This window comes from Gymnogyps californianus, chromosome 12, assembly GCF_018139145.2.
Source record: "Gymnogyps californianus isolate 813 chromosome 12, ASM1813914v2, whole genome shotgun sequence".
Taxonomy (NCBI): Eukaryota; Metazoa; Chordata; class Aves; order Accipitriformes; family Cathartidae; genus Gymnogyps; species Gymnogyps californianus.
The window spans coordinates 1275876-1296708 of record NC_059482.1 but is presented as its reverse complement, the minus strand read 5'-3'; the positions used below and the strand labels follow the sequence as shown (position 1 = coordinate 1296708).

The window sequence follows — 20833 nt, the reverse complement described above, 5'->3', positions numbered from 1 at the left end:
CCCACCGCTGCCCTGGCAGCTCTCCCCTCCACGGCATTCCGGCACCGTTACGCTCAGAGGGGAGCGGAGAGGCACATAGGCTCACATAGGGTTGCACGAGTTCTGAGGTAAATCAAAGACGGAGCAAGGGACAGAAGAAGGACGCCTTCCTCACGCTCTTCCAACCGCAGGTTTCATTCTCCCAGCAGAAACGGTATTTTCTGGAGCACTGGTTACCTTATTTCAGCTGGGAAACGTGGAACAGCGGGGAAACGGCCATCTGTAAATTATGAGAGCCTCTGAGGCGAGCGTTTCACCTCGGGCACCAAGGTTCAGACACGTCTGTTAAACTTGTGCCGGTACCTCAAACGGAGATTCAGTGCCAGCTCTGCCAGCACGGACGGGCGCTCGGAGCGGACAGGCAGAGCAGAGCCACGCTGCGTTCCGAAGCGTGAGCCGTCCCCGCGGAGCCACGCCGCTCGGGGCTCACGACAGAAACGGCAACGGAAACCGCGACATGCGCCTGCACGGCCTCGCCGGCTGCCGCGTTAGAGCAGGGAGAGGGGGCACCGATGCCTAACTCGGGGCAGGACGTTCAGGCTTAAGCACAACCTGCATTTGCAGATGTGACTGAACTCTTCAAGTATTAGATAGGAGTTGTTATTTTGTCCTTTATTTGTTTTTTTTTCTTTTTTTAATTTTATGCTCTTCATTCTAGTCTTTTGAAGAGCCAGGGCATTTTCATACACTGTTTACACCCGCTCCAGCCATCTGCAAATCCCGTTCTCCTAACCTGTAACAACAAAACGAGGTCCCCGTTTCAGCGTCCTGGGGGCAGAGATTTTCCCCGTAGTTACTCAGACTTTGCGTAACGGAGCAGAAGCCCTGGCTTCCCAGCGAGCGAGGGCCAAGAAGAACCGGCGCCCTGAGGAGGCTGGTTTAGGCGAAGGCCGAGCAGGGCGCTGGCAAGCAGATCCTCCAGACTACGGAGTGGTTCTCTGCCGCTCCAGGATGTCTCACACTCAGAGGCGGGGTGTCGCTTTGGCCCAGGGAACATCACTGACGCCGTTCTGGAGACTGTCTCACCTGAGGTGGAAAAGCACGTGAAAATTCCTCTCGCATTAGGTTATCCGGGATACTCCCTTCCCTCCCGCCCCGGCCAGAGGAGAAGGAAACACACATGAGAAAAATCCGTGTGTCAAATGGAAAACAGAAAAACCGGGAGGGATGTTTTTATTGGCAAACGAAGGGAGATAAAAATAATCGGTGCAAGAAAGAAGGGTGGCTGTTCACCCGGGGCAGCAGGGCTGCCCTGGGGAGAGCAAGAGCAGAAAGGGAGCTGTGCGAGCGGGACGCGGTACAACCGTGTCATACGGCCAGCGAGTCACTGCCGTTAAACGTTAGGAAGGATGCAGGGAGAGATACCGACGGCTGTTTCCTGGGCTGAGAGGAGAGGACAGAGCGACATGCTTTGGCTAAAATACTTTTCCGTATGCAATATTCATGAGCAAAACGGTTTTCCTCTTTTTCTGTCACAAGATGCAAGAACAGGTGACAGGGCTGCGACTCCTGAACTTCACCGTTCTCCCCTCGATTCAAGGAGAGGCCGATCAGCCCCAGCAACAGCGTGAGATCGGTTGCCCTTACAGCCTTTCACACGCTGCCGTTGCTCTCCTGACTAGAAAACTCCATGTTTTCCGAAAAGCTCAGTAGCTTCTGCACCTAAGATACACACCGCTCCAACCAGATGCGCCAGCCACTTTGGCAGATCCCACCAGCCCAGTACAGGTTTCCAGATTTTGAGCCATTTCATTTATTTTTCCTCAAAGATCAGAAAAAAAAGAGTCCCCGGAGTCCTCTCCCAAGGGAAACAAAGCAAGCTTTCTCTCTGAGATGCCTGGACAAAGCCATTCCGGGGCTACCTGCCTTCTCCAAGCCAGGCTTCGCTCAGGAAAAGCCGCAGAGTTGTTGCTCACCACGTCCACTTCCTCAGCCTCCTGCTTCAGCCTCCTGTCCTTGCCCCTCCGGGGCTGCCATCGCCTCCTCCTCGTGCCCACCAGCAGCTCCCCAGTGAAGGTGCCAACCCTTCACATCTCCTCGGAGCGCTACTCAGCAGATCGCTTCCCACCCCGTTAGATGGAACTGCTCCAGGTTAGAACAGACGGAGGAAGTTTCTGCGGTTCCGGGGACGGTTTGGACAGCAGCAGCTGAAGGAGCCGGAGCGTGGTGACGCTGACAGATGTCAGAGAGCGGTAATCACCACGGCAGAGCTGCAGGGCAGCTGAGAAGGTGCTAATCTCCCTACACGCTGCCAGAGCCAGGAGAGGGCATGTGACAGGGGCCGCAGCCTTGGCATCTCAATCAAGGCTTCCTTTCCACACTGTTCTGTGGCCTGCCTGGGCCAATTATGTGTGAACAGCACCCAGCACTGGAAAACGAGCCTGAAATTGTGATTTCCAGAGTAAATACAGAAATACAAACCATTGTTTTACTCTCTGAATCTTCTACGATGAATGAAAAGGAAGCAGGGATTATGGAAGCAGGCAGGGGACCTGGAATGCAAGTGGCCTCACTGTCCAGTTTCACCGAATCCTTGCCCGGTGTCATCATCAATTTTTTCAGGAAAAGGTTTGGTGGTTTGCGTGCCAAAAGAAACACTGGGCAGGAAGGCACAAATTACAGTCGTGTTTGTGCTTTTTAGTCTTAACTAGTTGATTTATGGATTTTGATGAAGTGATTACAGATGAAAGAAAACATTCCAGGGAACAAGATCTGCACGCTGCTGCGGTCTCGTGTCTGTCTGTCTGTACGAGTTACAGTGGAAAAGAAAACAGGAAAATCACCAGGGGCACCTGGTCACCACACACTCCTTTCTCTTCTCTGTCGGAGAGCACCGGCTGCACCAAACAGAAGACAACAGTACCTGCCCTAAAGGGTTTGCTCTCTAGACAGACACGCGACAGATTTCTGACTTCTGTTTGGGCTTGATAACGGTAAGGAAGAGCAGTGATTGAATTCTGTTGCTCAATAAATAAATATAGAGCTCGTTTGTTGCCACGATCGTTATCTGTATTGCTAATGTGCCTAGAAAGCCTGGTCATGGACCAGGATGCCACTATGTTACGCCCAAGTGCAAAACAGATACTGCGCCAAGTAGTCTTAGAAAGGCAGTGGACAGCTACAGAAAAACAGGCAGCAAAGAAACAGTGGAAAAGGGAAATGTTGAGGAGGATAATGAGATTGCTTTGCAAAATATACGGAGAAACCCTCCAAGGGTGAGAGCTGCAGAGAAGAAAGCACAAAGGCACTTAAAAAAAATTTATCAAGCAGGTTATAGAAACTGATGCTGTGAACCAATTCGAGGCAAAGGTAAGTACTTCATACTGAAATCGAGACAGGCAGGACTGTGCTGGGAAGGATCTAGAAAAAGAGACATAGTTTTTGATGCAACCAAGGGATGGGGCCAGCAGAAGTGCGCCAAGAGATGGGTAGCCTGGTCAAAGCGAGAGGGCAGAGTGATCTTTACGGCAGCTCTTTGTGTGAAACGATACCCGACTGCACTTGTCGAGGCCAGGCAGAAGGATGTTGTGGCAACGGGGGTGCACGACGATGAAATCCCACGTTAGTCTGCAGTACGTAGCCTGGCTGGGGGGGAGCTTCCCTCTTAACAACGTTACGCAGTAAAAGGGAATGGCAAGGTTGTATGTCATACCAGTGCAAGGAGCTAGAAATGCTTCCATGTCAGAGAGGATACTTGGGTTACACACAGAATCAGGGAACCATCCCTAATGACTGGAAAAAGATATACAGAAAGGCTCAAAAGAAGAAGCAGCAGCTCAATATTTAAGCTATGTTGAGACTGAGCTATCGATTAGGTAACTGTGAAGAAGTTTCAGAACAACAGGCTAAGACTTTAACAATATACAAATATCTGGTTAAGTAGATGTATGGACTTGCCCAAAGAGAGAAGATACTTCATCAGTAAATGCAAATCCAGGTATCTGTATTGCTGTGAAATAGCTGGAGAGGAAGCCGTGAGGTCTGCACCCTCCAGCCTGTAACAAAACTAGAGAGGAGAAGGAGGCCAAGGATTTCAAGAACAGCGTGACTTTAGCAGCTGCTTTGCATAGCCCAAGCACGTACGGACAGAGTACTGATTCTGACACTCGGCTTGGAAGAAGTCACTGCAGACTTCATTGGGCAACGGTGGGGAATGAGCGTATATTTAAAGGAGGACTTCAAGTGTGCATGCATTGCCTCAGTAAAAAACCAAAAAGCTATCATAGATGAAAGCACCGAGAGAGAACTGTTCTAGCTTTATGGCTGTCTCAATAAATGTCATAAAGTAACATAGAGTTTAATTTAGAGGGCGGCCACACGAAAGCCTACAATTCACCAGAGCAACAGAGCAAAGGCAGCGCGTGCAACCATGTGCTGCGCTACCCACCAGGCTTTCAGAGAAGCAGAAAGCCCCGTTTGCTGTGCCAGCAGAGTATGAGTAAGAATTCTGACGAAAGACTACAAGCTTGCTGGGAAGCACAAGGCAGTAAATGCACTTACAAAGACAAACACTCTTTGCTACAGCTATGAGAACCGAGCCTCTTGAGGAACAACGTGAGGAAAAGTCACCAGCACACCAGGCACCAAAGGGTGTGAAACATTCAGTAAAGTTCAACTATTGCTGTGGTATATCGAGATTTATAGCTTACTTCCTAAGACAGAGAACACACTGACAGCAGGAGGTGGATTTGAATCCTACACAAATTAGACTGATCTGACTCAAATGCCTTCTCTCCCCACACTTTATTCTTTACCTAGTACAGTGGCTTTATTTCCTTACCACTTCTTTGATTGCACCTCGATCCCCATTTCCTTGTACAAAACCAGCAGAACAAGGCCAGGATAAGCCAGTGTATGAAAAACAGATGCCATGCCAGGTCTCAGCCCAGAATTTCAGCCATTTGCAAAGGTTGTGCGTTACAACAGTAATTGGATTAGAGACTGCGGTTGGCAGGCACCACTGGAGCGATCTCTTTCTCTCCAGTAATAAAAGATACCCTTCTTTCTTACCAGAGAGTGACCTAGAAAATTTGTTTGACATACAACCTGGGATCTTCAGGGAATGAACCTGTCTTTATACTGAAGTGGATGTGGACAGACAGCACGGTTAGTTAGGATAACATCGCTGAGCTGATAAATCTCCGAAACTGTACCATTAGGTACATCTCATTCCCACAGAGATCCCAGCCTAGTGGCAAGCCAGGTACGGGTACCTACTTCAATTGAGCTCCTTTTAAAATCCCAACTGTAGCAAACTGCACGGATGTTAGCCTGCTCAAATTCTCTTTGCATATACCTTTAATCTTTAGCCAGTGTTGGTAATAGTATTAGCACTTCTTACAACATAGGGCATTTCTGCCTCCTCAGCAGTTACGTTAAAACAAACAGTCCACTGTCCAGCGTTACACCTGCACTGCAAGTGTAAGAAAATAAATTCCACAGCCACGAATGCGAGTTCACAAATGAAAACCACCAGGTTTACAAATTAGTCAGGTTCCTGAGCTTCCAAACAGTCTCTCTGTCCCTAAACCTGTTCAATGTGGCTGGCAGGGAAGAGAGAACTTGCCAAGTGACTCACATCAGATCTGCATGTGAACGCTTTCCTTTAGAAACTGATAAAAATGCAGCACTCGGAGGTGTGCTGCACCTCCATTGGCTCAATTTAAAGATCTGCGAGATGGCTACCTACTTTATATACATGCAGAAAGAATGAAAACAAAAGGAGCAGCAAAAAAGCTGTTCCTATGGGCCCCGGAATCGACAGGCTACCAAAGGCACGCTACAGCTCAGCCAAGGGACCCTAACTAATTATTCTTGCCAGCATACATCCCGTACACTTTCCTGATGAAACAGCTGCTAGCTGTGACTCCCTGTCCCCGCACCCACTGCGGATGGCTCGCACTGCTCATTCGGCAGTGCCGCACAGTCCTTCCAGCCGCGTTTGCGACCGGAGACAACGCCGAGGCGGCCTGTCGCAGGCATCTGCAGCTCGGCTCTGGGAAGGGTGCTGCAGCTCTGACCGCAGGCGGTCAGGCGAGCTCGGAAGGTCCCTGACAGGAACAGGCGCTTCCCAGGAGATCCCGGTTTCCCTTCACCCACTCAACAGGCCGGACGGGGAGAGTTACCAGAGGCCAGGGATGGACACCGGGCACTGCTCCGGGTAGGCCGCTGACAGGCACCTCGCTCTCCGGCGGCCCGGTTGGGGTGGCAGAACGGCTGATGCCCTAGCTGCCTGCCAGCCGCGCCCCGGGAGAAGCCGGAGCCGGGGGGAGCCGGAGCCGCAGCCGGGGCCGGGGCCCCGGGGCCGCGCCGGTAGGGCCGGGACGGAGCACGCCGCCTGAGGCGAGGCGAGGCGAGGCCCAGCGCCTTCCCGCTCTGTCGCTCTGGCCGCTCCCTATTGGCCCACGCCTGGTGCCGCGCCCTCCCATTGGCTGCAGCCGGCGCCAGCAGTCGCCCCACCGCCGGTGCCGCTCGCTCCTCATTGGCCAGCGGACTCGGCCGGTCGCCGCCGCGGGCCGTTACCTATAGGGGGCGGGGCGGGTGGGGGCGTCTGCCATCGCTACGGCGGCTGCCGTGGGCCAAGCCTATCATTCCGCGAAGCTGCCGGTGGCCAGCATGGAGCCCGGGGAGCGCACGGAGGCCGGGGGCTGCGCGGCGGCGGCGGCGGCGGCGGAGGAGGCGGCGGCGGCGGCCGGGCCCGTCTTCACGCTGGAGGAAGTGCGGAAGCGGAACTCCAGCCGCGAGGCCTGGCTGGTTATCCACGGGCACGTCTACGATGTCACCCGCTTCCTGGAGGAGGTGAGGCCGGGCGGGGCGGGGTCCCGGCCCGTCCCCTCAGGGGCCGGCGGGGGGAAGGACAGGGCTGGGGGGAGCGGAGGGAGGAGAGGGCCGGGGGGGCTGAGGGGAGCGGGGAGGGCCTGGGGAGGGCGTTTGGGGCTGAGAGGGAAGGGGAGGGCCTGGGGGGGCGGGTGGGGGGGTGAGGGAGGGGGACTGGGGGGGGCGGGATGGGTGCCATGGGGGGCAGAGATCCCGGGGCGGGGAGGGGGGGGGGGGCTGCAAGGGGAAGGGGGGACGAATAGGCCCCGGGGGCGGGGGGGGCTCCTGTGTCCCTGAGGTAGCTCTCTGGCCCCGGGCTGTGGGGCCTCCGTGGCCCAGCACTGCCCGAAGCGGGGGGGGGGGGTCCACAAGGCTTGAGGAGGGGCCCCAGGAGACCCGCTGGTCTGTTGGCCGCCTGTGCGGTTTATATGCTCAGGACAGCTCCTGCCCCTGCTCAAAGACGCCTGCAAGAAACGGGAGAGTGACGGCAGGTCGTGTTGGCAAAGGCCAGCCGAGTGCCGGGGTTGTGCTTCTACTTGTTTGAGTCAACTCCTGTTTTATTAGGAAATCTGTTCAGGCATGCCTTACGTGGGAGGTGCAGCTCTCCTTAAGCCACGTTACTTCGCTTCTGGCCTTGTAGGGTAAACAGTATCGGGCTAGATCAGTAGTTTAAATTTGACGTCTCCAGGGACTCCCCAGGAGAAAGTAATGGTGATTCAGTAGGTGAGCACATGCCGCACTACTGCCTTCCCAGAGGTGAGCATGCACGAGTGATTTGGAAGCGATGCAGCCTCTGCTGCGTGATCTCCAGTTCTCTTGGATGTGGGGACAAGAGTTGCTTCTAGACTCAATGCTTTTGACTTCTGTTTTTGAGAAGGTTGAGAGCGGTATCATTAGTGTTTGGAGCTGAAAACAGAGTGGGAAGAAATGGTAACAACATTTCAAAGGGCTTTTATCCCAGCTTACAATAACACCAAACCCTTTGTAGCATCTACAAGGTAATGTAGGAAAGTTAGTCTGAATCAGCTTTCAAAGAAGAGCACTTCATTGAAAATGCACATGTTGCTGCTTGTTGGCTTTGCATGTCTAAATTAAACTCTGATTTTCCTACAGGCATATATGATTAAAGCATGTCTGCTATGTAGTCATAACATATAATGACAAAGGTACCCTGGTGAGGTGTAGTGGCTTATCAGATAGGAGGAGAGAATGATAACCCGGCAGCTTTTTTACAGTGGCCTGACAGCTGGAGGTAGTGGCTTTCAGTGTAGCTTTTGGTATTTATTTATAAAGTTGGACACAATCTATTTTGTTCATTGGATCCAGCATCATAACGCTTCATTCAGAATCTGACTTGTGCTTTGAGTCTTCCCCCCAACATTTAGTTTAAGAGAGCCTCTGAGGTAGTTCAGTGAACAAATTAGGGAGCATCTTTTACTACGGTGGCTTGAGCTGGCCTTTGCCGTAGCCAGTTCTGCGCCGTTTGTAGCTTTTATAATGAACAATCTTGCTTTCACAGGACCATAAATGGATCCTGGCCGCTCGCTCCTTTGCTCAGCGGTGTCTACTGTTGGTACCCCAGCACTGTTAACAGATGCCTCTGTGTCAGGTGCAGGATCTGAAAAGCTGCCTGCTGAGCAGCTGCTGTTCTTGGGTCTTTGGTACTTGAGAGAGACTCTAGGCACCCAGTACGCTGGAAAGACAAGTATGTGGGAGAGTGGGATGGTGCGCGGTGGAAGGGAGGCAGTTTGGTGCTACAGAGCAGCAGGGGCATGAAGAATTACCGGCTGATGCTCAGCTGTTTGTTTTACAGGAGAGCCCGCAGGTCCGGCTGAGGTGAGGGACTGGTTGCACATTTAGTCACATGCATCTACAACAAGATGCAAACTGTACCGTAGAGAGCTTATCGTTGGGGTGGGAAGAAGTCAATCGTATCGAGTGTGACTCTTAACTCAGGAAGCTCTTAAATGGTGGAGCTCTGAGCAGAATTAAGGTACTCGGATTCCTGTTCCAGGGTCAGTTCACAAGACCAGGAGTTTTCCAGCTGGTAGGCGAGGATTTTTTGAGCAGCTGACTGCCTCCTTCTACATGCACGCCCCCTCCAGTGTTCGGGTTCCCCGGCACTAGGCCAAACCTGTCATCTGGCATCTGTCAAATTCCTGAGAGAGTGCAGTGGAGTACAAAGCTGTGGGCCCAGCTACCTCTGCTGATCAAATGAAGCGGGCAGGGTGGCGGGTGTGTTTTGAAGAACGTTTGTTACTCCACTAGGTTCTGAAATCTTTCGTGTTTGCCTGCATCTAAAAGTCTAGTACAAGAACCAGGGGACATCAAAGAAGCTGGCCGGGGCCACGTTCAAAACAAACAAATGGTGTTTCTTCACGCAACAGGGAGCAGACCAGTGGAACTCCTTGCCAAAGGTTGTTGTGGATGCAAGAAGGTTAAGTAGATTCAGGGGAAGACTGGGCAAAAATGTGGAAAAGCAATTCACTGCTGGTTTCTAAATAACAAAACGCTGTGGGTTTAGGAAGAGCCAAAAACAGCTAGAGGTTGGGACAGTACTTGTGGAAACTGTGTGCCTGGTCTTATACTTGCCTCCGTGTTCCAATTATGGTTGCTGCTTATCCCTTCTCAGACTTAAGGGTTAGAAAAATGTTTTCAAGATATTTACCCCGGTGTGAATGACGCTGTGTTTCAGAGCATGGACACTGCGTGGTGGTCACAGTCTTCATCTCAGCATTCTCTGTGTAAGATAGCATCCTGGACGTGCTCCCTGGGACACCTTCAGGAGGTGAAGGTGTCAATGAGCCCAGAAAAATGCTTAACACCCCCCCCCAGCAAGCCAGGTTTAGCAGTGCCCTGAATGGTACCTTGAGATGATATTTCACATTGCCCTTTCCAAGCCCTTTATCCCATTTGTGTTTTTCTGACATGAAAAAGATCTACTTGGACTAGGGAAAGGAAGGAGAATAAGGCTACTGTTTCAACCGTGCCAGCATGGCTGACACAACACTCTGCTACGTACACCCCTCGCTGACATAGTGGAACTTGTAAACGTAGATCAAGGCCTAATTTATTGGCAAAAATACACTTTATATCTGTTACCCCACTGTAATCAGTCGAGTGACGGGAACGATGTGTAGCTGATCGGAACCAGGAGTGTTTGTCTTGTTTAAAAGTTACAGTTGTCTGATAAACTGTTCTGCTTTAGAGCTCTGAGTTGCTGTAACTGCAGCTATCAGGGTTTCAGTGGGTAATATTTCCCCTTGATCCTGTGTAGTCACTGAAGCAGTGTCTAATTGTTGCCTTTTCTGGCCTTTGGTCACAGATTATTTGAACAGGATTGCTGAATTCCACTGGAGCATTACCTTGGAGTGATTGCATAATCTCGAAGAAGCCTCACTGCTAAAAGATTGTCGAATTTTGCTTCATGATTCCTGCAGATTAGGTACAGCAGGTCAGCCATGAGCTGGCCAACGCAAAATCTGTATGTTGTCTGAAGCATAGATCAGTTTAAACTTCCAATTTACTTTGTTATTTACTGCGTAATAGCAGTGACAGTTAAGACATTTATCACATAGCAAAATTCTACTGAATTACAAGAACGTGAAAAAATGCAGGAGATGTGCAAAGACGGCAACTGAAGTTTCATAGATGTTTCTGAGAGACTGCAATCTCTGGTGCTTCAGAAAGCCTGTAAGTGCCTGAAATGAAGTGTGATTATTTGAAATCTGAGATAGCCTTATGGCGATAGTATAATTTTCTCCCAAATCGAGGTGACTGGACCACCAGAATACATGTTATTACTCCTGATTGCAGTAGTCTAGTAAAGCCAGTATAGACTATGGCTAGAGCAAAAAGGGCTGGCTGCTCAGGTAGGTGTGAACGATGAGTGAGGAAGCGGAGGAAGGCAGAGGTACCTCCCCGACAGGCTCTCTGACGTCTGGTACTGCCCTCGCCACCCCGGTATTAAAATCTGTGGCTTTTAACCTGTGCACAATCTGTAATAGACGTACTTTCACAAGCATTCTTATGATAGAGGGACATGGTTTATCTCCATTTTTACACGAGTAGAAGAGTTTGGAGATACATGTTTCTTCAGCGTACCCTTTTGTGTGTTATCTGAGTCCACAAGACGCAGCCACCACCACAGCTTTGTGTCTTGGCATGCGCTGCTGCTTCTGATACCCGTGGTAAGTGTGACTAGAAATCTATTTGAACTGGTTTCCAAGTGGAATGAGCCTGGGTTGTGACAACTCTAACCCAAATTGGTCAGTTGGTTTCAAGTATAATGTTCTTCAAACTATGTTTCAAAAGAAGGAAATATTCTACTACTGACAGCTTCTCTTTAAAATTACGTGGTTCTAACAGAAGTTACGCTCTTTCCAGGCAGGTATATAGCTAAGGTAGGGTCTGCGCTCGGAAGAGCTGGTCATGAAGAGCATTATCATTGAGATGAAAGTAAAGAGGAGGGAAGTATCAGATGGTTGCTTACACCAAAGAGGCAGCAAGTTTTTAGATTCTTACCTCCTTACTGCACCAGCAGTAAGAAACCAATATTGAATACCCTTCTTTGTCTTTCTGCATTTAATTCCTGCGTACTCTGGTGTATCTGAAACCAGAACTCTGCGAGGGAGAAGGAGGAATGTCAGAGATCTGTTTTTGCTCATGCTGACTTGCTCCAGCTTTGCAGAGGTGTTTTCGGGGAAACCTGTTCCGTGTCTTAAAACAAGCTTTGAAGGATCTGTGGTTGACGAGCACCATTTGACTAGGTGGGTGCTTGTCCTTGTTTTCTGGCTTGTGTGGTACTGGCACATTATTATTGCACAGTAATACTCTTCCCTTTCCTGGCTTACTTCTCTAATACTGGGGGCTAGGAATGAAAGCTTTTGCATCCCTCCTCAACCTGATGATCTTGTGTCTTACCTGATCCAGCAATCTAATTAGTCGTAGAGCTTAGTGTTGCTTGTCAGCTCATTTGTCGTTTACAGCGGGTCTGTAGCAGCAGTTGCCAGCCAGACGTATGCAGACAGGCGCTTGGCGTTTGTGAAAAGGCGACTCCAGGCTCTCGCCTTCTGCAGCGAGTTTCTGTGTTGCACTCTCAGAAGCCTTTGCTGCGTGCCTACGGTTCTGACTTGCTGCTGCTTTTTGCTCGCTCCACGTCCCTTCTAAAGGCTACGCAGATAGAGCGTCTTCTGAGGTCTCATGAATAAATACAGCCTTGCTGGCTGAAGACAGAAGATGGACTATATGAGCTGCTAATTAGGGAGTGAGTCACTGAGGGCGAACTTTCTTTGCTTGCCACCTTAGAGCATCAGTGACATTTAAAGTGAGCTTGGAGTGAATATGGGGTTGTACAACATCCTGCTTCTGCTGTTCTTCTCTGGACCCAGTCTGAAATTTGGAGAACTTTGCATCAAAGATCACACTGAAATGATGCTTTTGAGAGCACCTGCTGTAGCTGTGAGTATTGCAGAGCATGAGGAAGTCTTGGGTTTTCTCCCCTCACTAGATCTCCTGACTGTGGCATGGCCTGGCCTCCCTTCTGCACCGCCTGGGCCAGGGCCTCCGGAGGGTGCCTTATACTGGTGATGGCTGTTGTGCTTTCACTTCCAAATGACAGGGTGCTGCCTGTAAAACTGTTTTCTCTGCTCAGTGGCATTGGTCATATCCTTCCAGAACTGGTGCTTCAAGACTATTAACGTTGCTGTCAACGTGTACTTTATTTATTGCGTATGCTGAAGTGACAAGGAGGTTCCAGTTCTATTACAGTTGTTGAGGAGCGCTTCTGAGGGCTGGCACTTGGGCCCACCTCTCTTGTTCTTGTTTGCTTTTGTCTGTCTCTTTTCAGAAACAGACATTTTTCAGCCATTGTTTCTTCTGGAAGTATTTCCCCCCCCCCCGCCCCCCAGTTTGCAACACTTTCAGTTTTCATGTTTTCCTGCAGGAGCTGTAGCTTTGAGAAGTTTTGTGGCAGAGTAAATGACTTCCTGTATAAATAGTCTGGTTTTACGTTTGCTCGGGTATGACAAGGTAAGAATTGTCTGGCTGCAACTGTGGTTGTCTAGACTAGGAAGTCCTTTCAGAAATAGGCCAAAATGGTTTGAAGTTTTTTCTTTTGGCTTGGTGATTACAGTGAAGGACAGATGTGCCTGAATACATAGTTCTTTTTCTTACCTGTGGATTTAGCAAGTGCATAGAAAGGCTTCAGACCCAAAAAATGTAGAGAGGAGTAAACTTTACCGTTCTTCTTGTCTCTTGCACTTTACCATTCTTCTTGTCTCTTGTATATACAAAGACTGGATGCCACTGAAAGCCAATATCCACTGCACGTTCCCTGTTACTGCAGGTTTTTGTCTGCCCTTTTAGGGTGGATGATTAGGAAAGCAAGGTTGTCTTAAAATTCAGTTCTGATATTTTTCCATCTGAAATGAGATTTCTGGTGAGACATCCCTAAGGAGTCCTTCTAGAAGGCTTAAGGTAAATGGCCAGCTTTTCATCCCCTAGTTTCTGTGGATCTTTGCAAGCATGCTTATAAAATAGCTGAAAATTGGACAGTTGTTCTGAGTGATGTGCATAGACAATATACAGCATCCTACCACTGCAGCCAAGTCTGAGAGTGTGATCTAAGGGGCGCAGAAATGATGTAAAGGGTGGTTTTGCTGCAGCCTGTGTTCCCGTTAACTCCCTCGCGTAAACAGAGACATGCATCCAACTCGGTAGTGAGCTCCTCCACAGCTACCCCAGCAGATAGTCGCTTCCTTTTCTTTTTTTCAGAGGGTGGGTTTTCTGCTAGGGTAGTCCCTGATCTGACTCCCTCTGAGATCAAGTGAGCCTGAGGGTTGGCGTGGGAGAAATGGCAGCAAGACCTGTAGCCAGGCACGGAGGGAGTGAGCAGACTGGAGCCTCACTGGGTTTTACAGCTAAGGCAATCTAATAACTGACCGCTTACCAAACTGTGTCCTAGGACTGCAGACTTTGCCCTTCATGGCTGCTGAGAAAGCTCCACGTTGATTTTGTTACATACCTGGACAATAAAGGGATTTATTCAGAATAAAGAGCTCTGATATGGGGATTGCAGAATTGGCTGCAGCAACTCACTGGAGTAAACAACCGGACTGTTTTTGTGTCCGTACTGAGTACGTTTGGTATGAGGCGTGATAGCCAAGTGGGAATATTTAGACTTTTGGCAGCAAAAACAGACAAGCTGAAGGAAGAGAGGCGATGACAACTGTTCTGTGTCTGTGGGATGGAAAAGGATATTACAGAGAAAAAACAGGTGTGCCAGGCCTTTGATCTGAAATTTAGTCTAACATCTCTTCTCTGGTTCCAGGCTTGTAGCTGTTAGGGGCATTTCAGGCAGCAGTGAACAAGTCTCATCTTCTCAACTAGCGCATTCAGTGCTTGTTGCCTGATGCTCTAGAAAACTGGGTTAGTCCCTGCGTGCGCACTCAGAAGCCTGACCACTTTATTGGTTTAACTGGATTAGCTGATAGTTTAAACTGAACTATTTGTTCACACTCACACTGTAAAGAGATTGTACTTTGCTGGCTTTGTGGTTAGCGCTTTCCATTGCCAATCTGTTCCTGGAATTATGGTATTGACAGTGCTAGAGAAGAGCCCAGCCCAACAAGGAAAACGGAATTGCACCGGACTTTTTTTGTCATACCGCTTGGTCTGACAGTTGTCTCCGACTGTCTGCTGCTAACAGAAATGCCAGTGTCGTTGTGGAGCGTCCTGTGGATTTGGTACTTTTGTTGTCGTAACTTCTGAATCTCTGAAATCAGTATGTGATGTCAAACAGCGTAATTTTTCCTGACACTTTTTTTTTTTCTTCTCTCCCCTGGTCGTTGAGTGGGTGTACACTGGATCAAGTTCAGTATTGTTGGGGCTACACCAGAGTTGTAGCTTCTTACGCCACTAGAAAATGTGATGCATTTCTCCTCTGTTCTTCTCCATTCCTCGTTGCACAGCTACGTGCAGAGAGAGGCTGTCAGCCAAATACTATTATTTTTTGTGGTATCTGAAGAAGTAGAATATCCTTTCCTCCCCTGGTGTCTGTAAAGGCAGCGTTGTCTTGTGCTTCACTAGCAGTTGAGTTGCCTCAGGAAGGTTCTTGAGAAAATCATGCAGGAGAGGCTCCTCTGCGAGCAAGGGAGTCTGATTTATGCAGTGAAGCCCATGAAAAGCTACATGAGGATAGCCTTTCTTCTGTATTATTTTCTTGCCCAAATCCGTTACAGAATCACAGAAGGGATAGCTTGGCTGTAGGGGACAAAGCTGTGCTTCCCTGTGTATGTTGGGGATTCACCTCTTTGGAAGGATTTTTATTATGCAAAGTATTTTCCAGACTGTGCAGCGCACGTGATTCTCTGTGAATTCCTGAAGGAGAGGCTGGACAATTGAATCTTTGGAAGATTTTATTGATGATGTTGGTTTGAGGCATCCGTGATGAACGGAAGAGGTTGGAAGGAAGGCAGGCTGCTGACACTCTTGGTACCGTTTTTGCATCTAGCCCTTCGCTCACCTGAAGTCTTCTCTTCCAGCATCCAGGTGGAGAAGAGGTTTTGCTCGAACAAGCTGGTAGAGATGCCACAGAGAGCTTCGAAGATGTTGGGCATTCCACAGATGCCAGGGAAATGCTCAAGCAGTACTACATAGGGGAAATCCACCCGGTAAGGACCAGCTGGCTGTGACAGCCTCTTTCAAACGCAGGATGGGACTGTGTAAAAGTGTGACTCTCCTTTGTGTAACCCACTAAACACATACACCAAGATGTGTCTTGCAAAATAAGTAGTTAAGGGTTTTAGGCAGTCTCTGCATTGTCCAGGATTTCTGTTGAGGAAAGAGGATCTCTGTTGAGGAAACAAAACTAAATTAGTCTTCTCTTTCCACCATTCAGAACAGATTTCTCACTACAATTAAATCGGGGGCACTTAAAGAAGCTAATCTAATCGGTTCCCTCCTTAGCTGGTGGTACCATAACTTCCCCTTGCCTTGTAATTTAGAGTTCAGGAGGGTGAGAGGTCACAGGGGCACGGCACAAACACCGGCTTCCTGCCTGCTACAAAGACCCTGCCTTTGGGTGCTGAAGGAACGACTCCTTTGAAAACGGAGTCCAGGCAATTACCCCTCTGATGAGGACTGTGTACAGAACAATTCCCTCGTAAAGACTGCAGGTTTCTCTTGAAGTCAGTGCTTATCTTTTTTTCTTCTTGTTTTTTACCCCTTGACAGCACGATCGTAAAAAAGAAGGTTCTAAGGTAAGCTATTAGTGTTTTACTTTTCTGTTTTAATTTAATGCTGTGGCAACGATACTATGCTCACAAAATGAACAAAGAAGTCGTCACACACCTTTCCCCCCCCCCCCCCCCCTTTTCTTTTTTCCCTGTGGAGCCTGTGGCTTTATATTTACACAAACTACAGTAATGAATAAATCTTCCAAGCAAATTATACCTTTGTTTTTGTTCTGAAGCTCAGCAGTCACCTCAGTGTGAAATTGGAAGTGTTTTTTTATGCCCTCTCTCCCGTGACATCAGCAATGTTATTTCCACACCTTGAGCCACAGACCATTTTTTTGCATCACTCGCTATGTCCTGACCACTGAACTGTTAGTGTTGTTACATTCAAGCCAGGAGACGGGCCCAGCCACCGTGGGGTTGGCTGTAAAACAAGAATTCTCTGTTAACTGCCCTAGTAATCATTGGTGTTGCTTAAAACTCGGGTACTCCTGGATTAGAACAGGGCGCAGTGTTGCGAAAATGCCTTTGAAATGGATGGGGAGAGGGAAATGGTAATAAATAGAATCCCATCTGAGAGGTAAACATGTGCCTTGCAGCTGGCTTCTCTTCTTGCTTGGCTTGGAGGCTTGGACCAGGCGCAGCTCTGCCTTCAACAACGCTTTCATTAGATGTTGTTCAAAGCAGGGCCATTTGCAGAGTAGCAGGGATCAAGAAGGAAACTCTCAACAGAGAGAGCGGCGACTGAAGCCCTTGGGAGCGTTTGCTTGCTGTAGTCAGCCATAGAAAGAATAACTCGGGCTGGGTAAAGCCTACGCTTAGTTATAACACGGGACTGCATGCTTATGCATATATTCACCTTAAAATTTATTGTTTGGTTCAACTCTGTTTCATAAACAGAATCACGTACCTAAAATGTGCATAGCAGTAAGTAGTAATCTGAGTAGCTCCCTTGGATACGAGTTAAATATTTTTTTCAAATGTTTTTCTCTTCTGAGGAGAAAGTCCAGTGAGTTATGTACAGCTAAGGTCTTTCTCCAGTGTACAACATCTGTTTTAAAAGCAGGCCCAAGTACAATTTAAAAATAGCAGCAAGAGAGAGAAGTCAGCAATGTAAAAATGAATAGGGGGGAACCATATACGCAAAAAAAGAGAAGCTGTATGTGTATACTCTTGTGACGCAGCTGGGAGGTAACTCCGCACAGATAAGTGTCAAAGTTTAGCATCCACTGAATGTATTACGGCAGAAAAGCAAGCACTAAGGCTCTCAAGAAATGGAGATAATTCTGTTTAGGATGGGCAGGAAAGGTGATTTTTGGCTGGTAGGTATTAATTAAACCGGAGAGCAGCAACAGCCATCGAGGAAGAAGCTGCAGAGTTGATGAAAGCCTAAATGAGAATTTCAGCTGACTGGGAAAAAGTATTTAAATTCTCGGAGTTTTATGAAAGGAGAAGTATAAAAGTTTGGAAACAGGTTGCATGCGAGGGAAGAGTTGAAGAGAACGTTGTGGTTGTATGCTTCAGTGGTCAGGCGGCGGGATAGCAAACGGGGACGTGGGCAGGGGTTTGGAGAGGGGATCGCAGTGAAAGGATTGTCCGTATCGGAGTGCAGGTTATCGCCATAGCATATAAAATGAACAGACTGGTTTGTGAGGTAATGAGCAAGACCTTTTTTTTTGAGAGGGGTGCAAGTTCCGGTGTGAAGTTGAGGACTGGGTGGGAGGGATTGGACTGCTGGAAAGGACGAGGGCAAACATCCCCAGAAACATCTGCGCTTGCGACAGCGGGTGTTTGGGGGAGGAGGGGAGGGTTATTTTTCCTCCGTGTTTGTAATCACATGTTCAGTCTTGTAGTCTTATTAGCACATGTTCAATGTTTCTTTTTTCCCCCTGCTAACTCCCTCTTTCCGTCTTCAGAATCCAAGTATGACATCCTCAGGCCAAGCAAGGTATAGTATCCTCTTAAAATAAGAGTAAGAAATTGAGGGGTTAGGACTCTCCGTTTGTAGAACTGCATATTAACTCTAACGGGCAGGAAAAAAGACCCCGGGGATATTACTGCACTGTCCTTCCAGTGAGCAGATGGTCCAAAATAAGTTGCCAAACTGCAGCTCACCGAGTTAGCTGCCAGGGCGTGCACCTCCCGTGTTGGATGTGGAGACACAGCCGGCGGTGCCAAGTCCCCTGCTCCGCGCTGGGCAGAACAGGCATTCTGGTATTTTGCAGCTTGAATTCTCTGGCCCGTGTGTTTCACGTTACACAACTGCGGCTGCAGTCCCTTTGCACTCCAGCGATTATTTGGGTGGTCGCCGCAGGCCATGGGGTGACGCAACACAGAGATGTGCATCTTTTTGGAGGATCTTTACCGTGACCAGCCCCGTTTAGTTGAAAATCCGTACAACCAGAACAGGGCCCTAGTCTTTTGTAGCTGATGCAGAACTTTTTTTTGCTAAGGAGGCTGCTGAAGGTGAGCCTGTGGCCTCTGGTTTATGAGTGAGGAAGATTTATTGTGGGATAGCTGTAGCAATTTCCATCCTTGAGTCAACTCAGCTGTTTGTACAACACAAATTATAGTCTGACTTATTTAAGGAACAAAAAAAAACCCCAACAACCAACAACAAAAAACCCAAATTGGTTTCTGTATGTGCCAGGCTGGAAACTTCAGCAATTCGGCTGCTATTTTATAAGCCAGCAAGCCACCCTTGCAGGCGTCGGGGCCTCTCACAGGGGCCGGGCAGAGCACTGAGCACGGGGACTGCTAGCGCTGCCCAGCCCTGCGAGCCGAGGCTCGTGTGGCTGCTCTGGGAGCTGATGAGAGACAGGTCCCGAGAGTTCCCTAGATGAAAACAGACATGTAATGAGTGATGAACAGCTTGAATGAATTATTAACTTGATACTTTCTTCTGTTTTATGTTGTGTGTATTTTTTGGTTTGTTGTTTGTTCTTTTTTTTTTTTTTTCTCCCTGTAGTTTCTGGTCAACATGGCTAATCCCCATCTTCGGAGCCCTGGTCATAGGTTTAATGTATCGCTATTACATGTTGGATGGGAGAACCTCTTGAACTGACCTTGCTGGGAGCTCAGAAAGCCTGAAAGAGAGGGTGGGAGAGAGCGCGTGCATGCAACACGTGGAGTTCTGCTTCCCTTAACCTGTTCTGCCTCGCTTTTAGCTTTGAGTCTGTCAAGTGATGTTGATATCCATGGGACCAAGCTAGTACCAGACTCTCTCTACCCTAACTCTGGGACCCACGGACCTGTCGTACTTTCCTCTTGCGATGGCAGGGCGAGAATAACTTCCCGGTATCCTCTTAGGTTTGTGTGTGGTCTCCCTCGTGTGTGCGTGCTCGTTTGCGCTCTCTCTCGCTCTCTCAAGTAATCCCCAGACCACCTTTTTCTTTCAATGCCTTTCCGTTAAGCCAGACAACGTGAAACAGCTGCTAGTGAGCCTGCGGATTTGCCTCAGTCCTTCACATAGCATGGTCAGAAATCAACTGCGAGTTGTCTACAGTCCTTTCCAGAAAAGACGTCCGGAGATTCGGTTCTGCAGTAACTTTCCCAGTGCATGCAGGCAACACTAATTGGAGCAGCAGGAAATTGTTAGCTTTGCTACCTCTTTCTGTACGTGTCTGTTTTTAACGGTTAAACAAATATAAGTATTTTAAAAGTGATTCTGTTCATTTTGTAATATTTGTACTTGTCCCTTTAAAATGTATATTCTGTGAAACAAGTTATACCTTGAATCCTGGTTTATTTGGGCGCTCTTGTGCTGCGTGTGGCAATGCCAGAAATGAGAACTGACGTGTGGCTTCTTGAAATGCAGATTTTTCTTTCTCCCCGAGGTCTTGATCTGACACATGTATTGGGAACAAAACTCATTGTTACTTATTGTGCATGTGTGCTGGATGGGGGGGGGAACAAATAAATCTGGTCTCTTCTCCCTAAATGAAAAGGGAAAAGAAATCAATTCGGGATTGCTGTTTTTGTCGTGGAATAGAGGAGGATATGTCTCTCTCCTTCTGGTTTTGTGTATCGTGTAGCTGGCCTCCAACAGCACAGAGACAATGTAAGGTATGCTTCGTGCATTGAGGCATGAATCTTTCCAGCTCTTCCAGCACGTTGGTCTGTGGCTTCGGGATCTGCTAAATAAAGGGAACTCGTGTTCAGGTGTCCGATATCCTTCAGCGGTGCAGTACAACACTGCTCTGACGCTGGCTCCTACTTCCAATGTTACAGCAAAGCTGATCGTCTTTTTGAATTGCAGCGGAAAGGGAAGCGATATACCGGGGTCCTGTTCGTGAAAGCCTCCTGTGGGTTGTGGTTTTTCTTCTCTCTTCCATGGAAGTACTGCGTTCCCCGGAAGGTCGTGCAGAAGAATTTCTTGGATGTGGAATTACACTCTGCCTTCTTAAAAACGAAGGCCAAGGAACCGCGTGGTCGCTGGGAAGGGGGAGCGCTGCTGGGGCTGCATTACTCCCTCCGCTCCTCCAGCGGGCACGGGCCGGTCGCTGCCAGCAGCAGCATCTCGCGTTTCAGCGCGCGCTGGTTTAGCAGAGGTGCCGCAGAAATTCCCCGTAGAGGTCTGTCTTCCTACGGGACTTTTTTCACTGCTGCCAATCATTTTGGCCCATACGGTCAATTATCTGGCCAGGGAAACCTGGCATTCCCCGTTGCTGAAGTGGCTCTTGGCTGTCCTGTCGCGAGCTATGTTTGTGCCTCATTCTGCCCTGGCTGCTTCGCCGGTCTAG

General features: G+C 48.8%; 1 protein-coding gene across 1 annotated transcript; it reads left to right on the top strand.

Annotated features, from left to right (window-relative positions):
• The first annotated feature begins 6644 nt into the window (after nt 1–6644).
• LOC127021008 (cytochrome b5) lies at nt 6645–19756 on the top strand. The gene is made up of 5 exons (XM_050903912.1): nt 6645–6837; nt 15399–15527; nt 16089–16115; nt 18008–18039; nt 19060–19756. The coding sequence occupies exons 1-5, from the start codon at nt 6655–6657 to the stop codon at nt 19148–19150; spliced, it is 462 nt and encodes a 153-aa protein (XP_050759869.1). The 5' UTR covers nt 6645–6654; the 3' UTR covers nt 19151–19756.
• Nucleotides 19757–20833: the final 1077 nt, after the last annotated feature.

What these genes read in the sequence shown, in the direction of transcription:
- LOC127021008 (XM_050903912.1), top strand. Translation starts at nt 6,655, where the DNA reads ATGGAGCCCGGGGAGCGCACGGAGGCCGGGGGCTGCGCGGCGGCGGCG. An exon ending in ACATAGGGGAAATCCACCCG is followed by an intron (nt 15,528 to 16,088) that starts GTAAGGACCAGC and finishes ACCCCTTGACAG; the next exon opens with CACGATCGTAAAAAAGAAGG. An exon ending in ACATCCTCAGGCCAAGCAAG is followed by an intron (nt 18,040 to 19,059) that starts GTATAGTATCCT and finishes TTCTCCCTGTAG; the next exon opens with TTTCTGGTCAACATGGCTAA.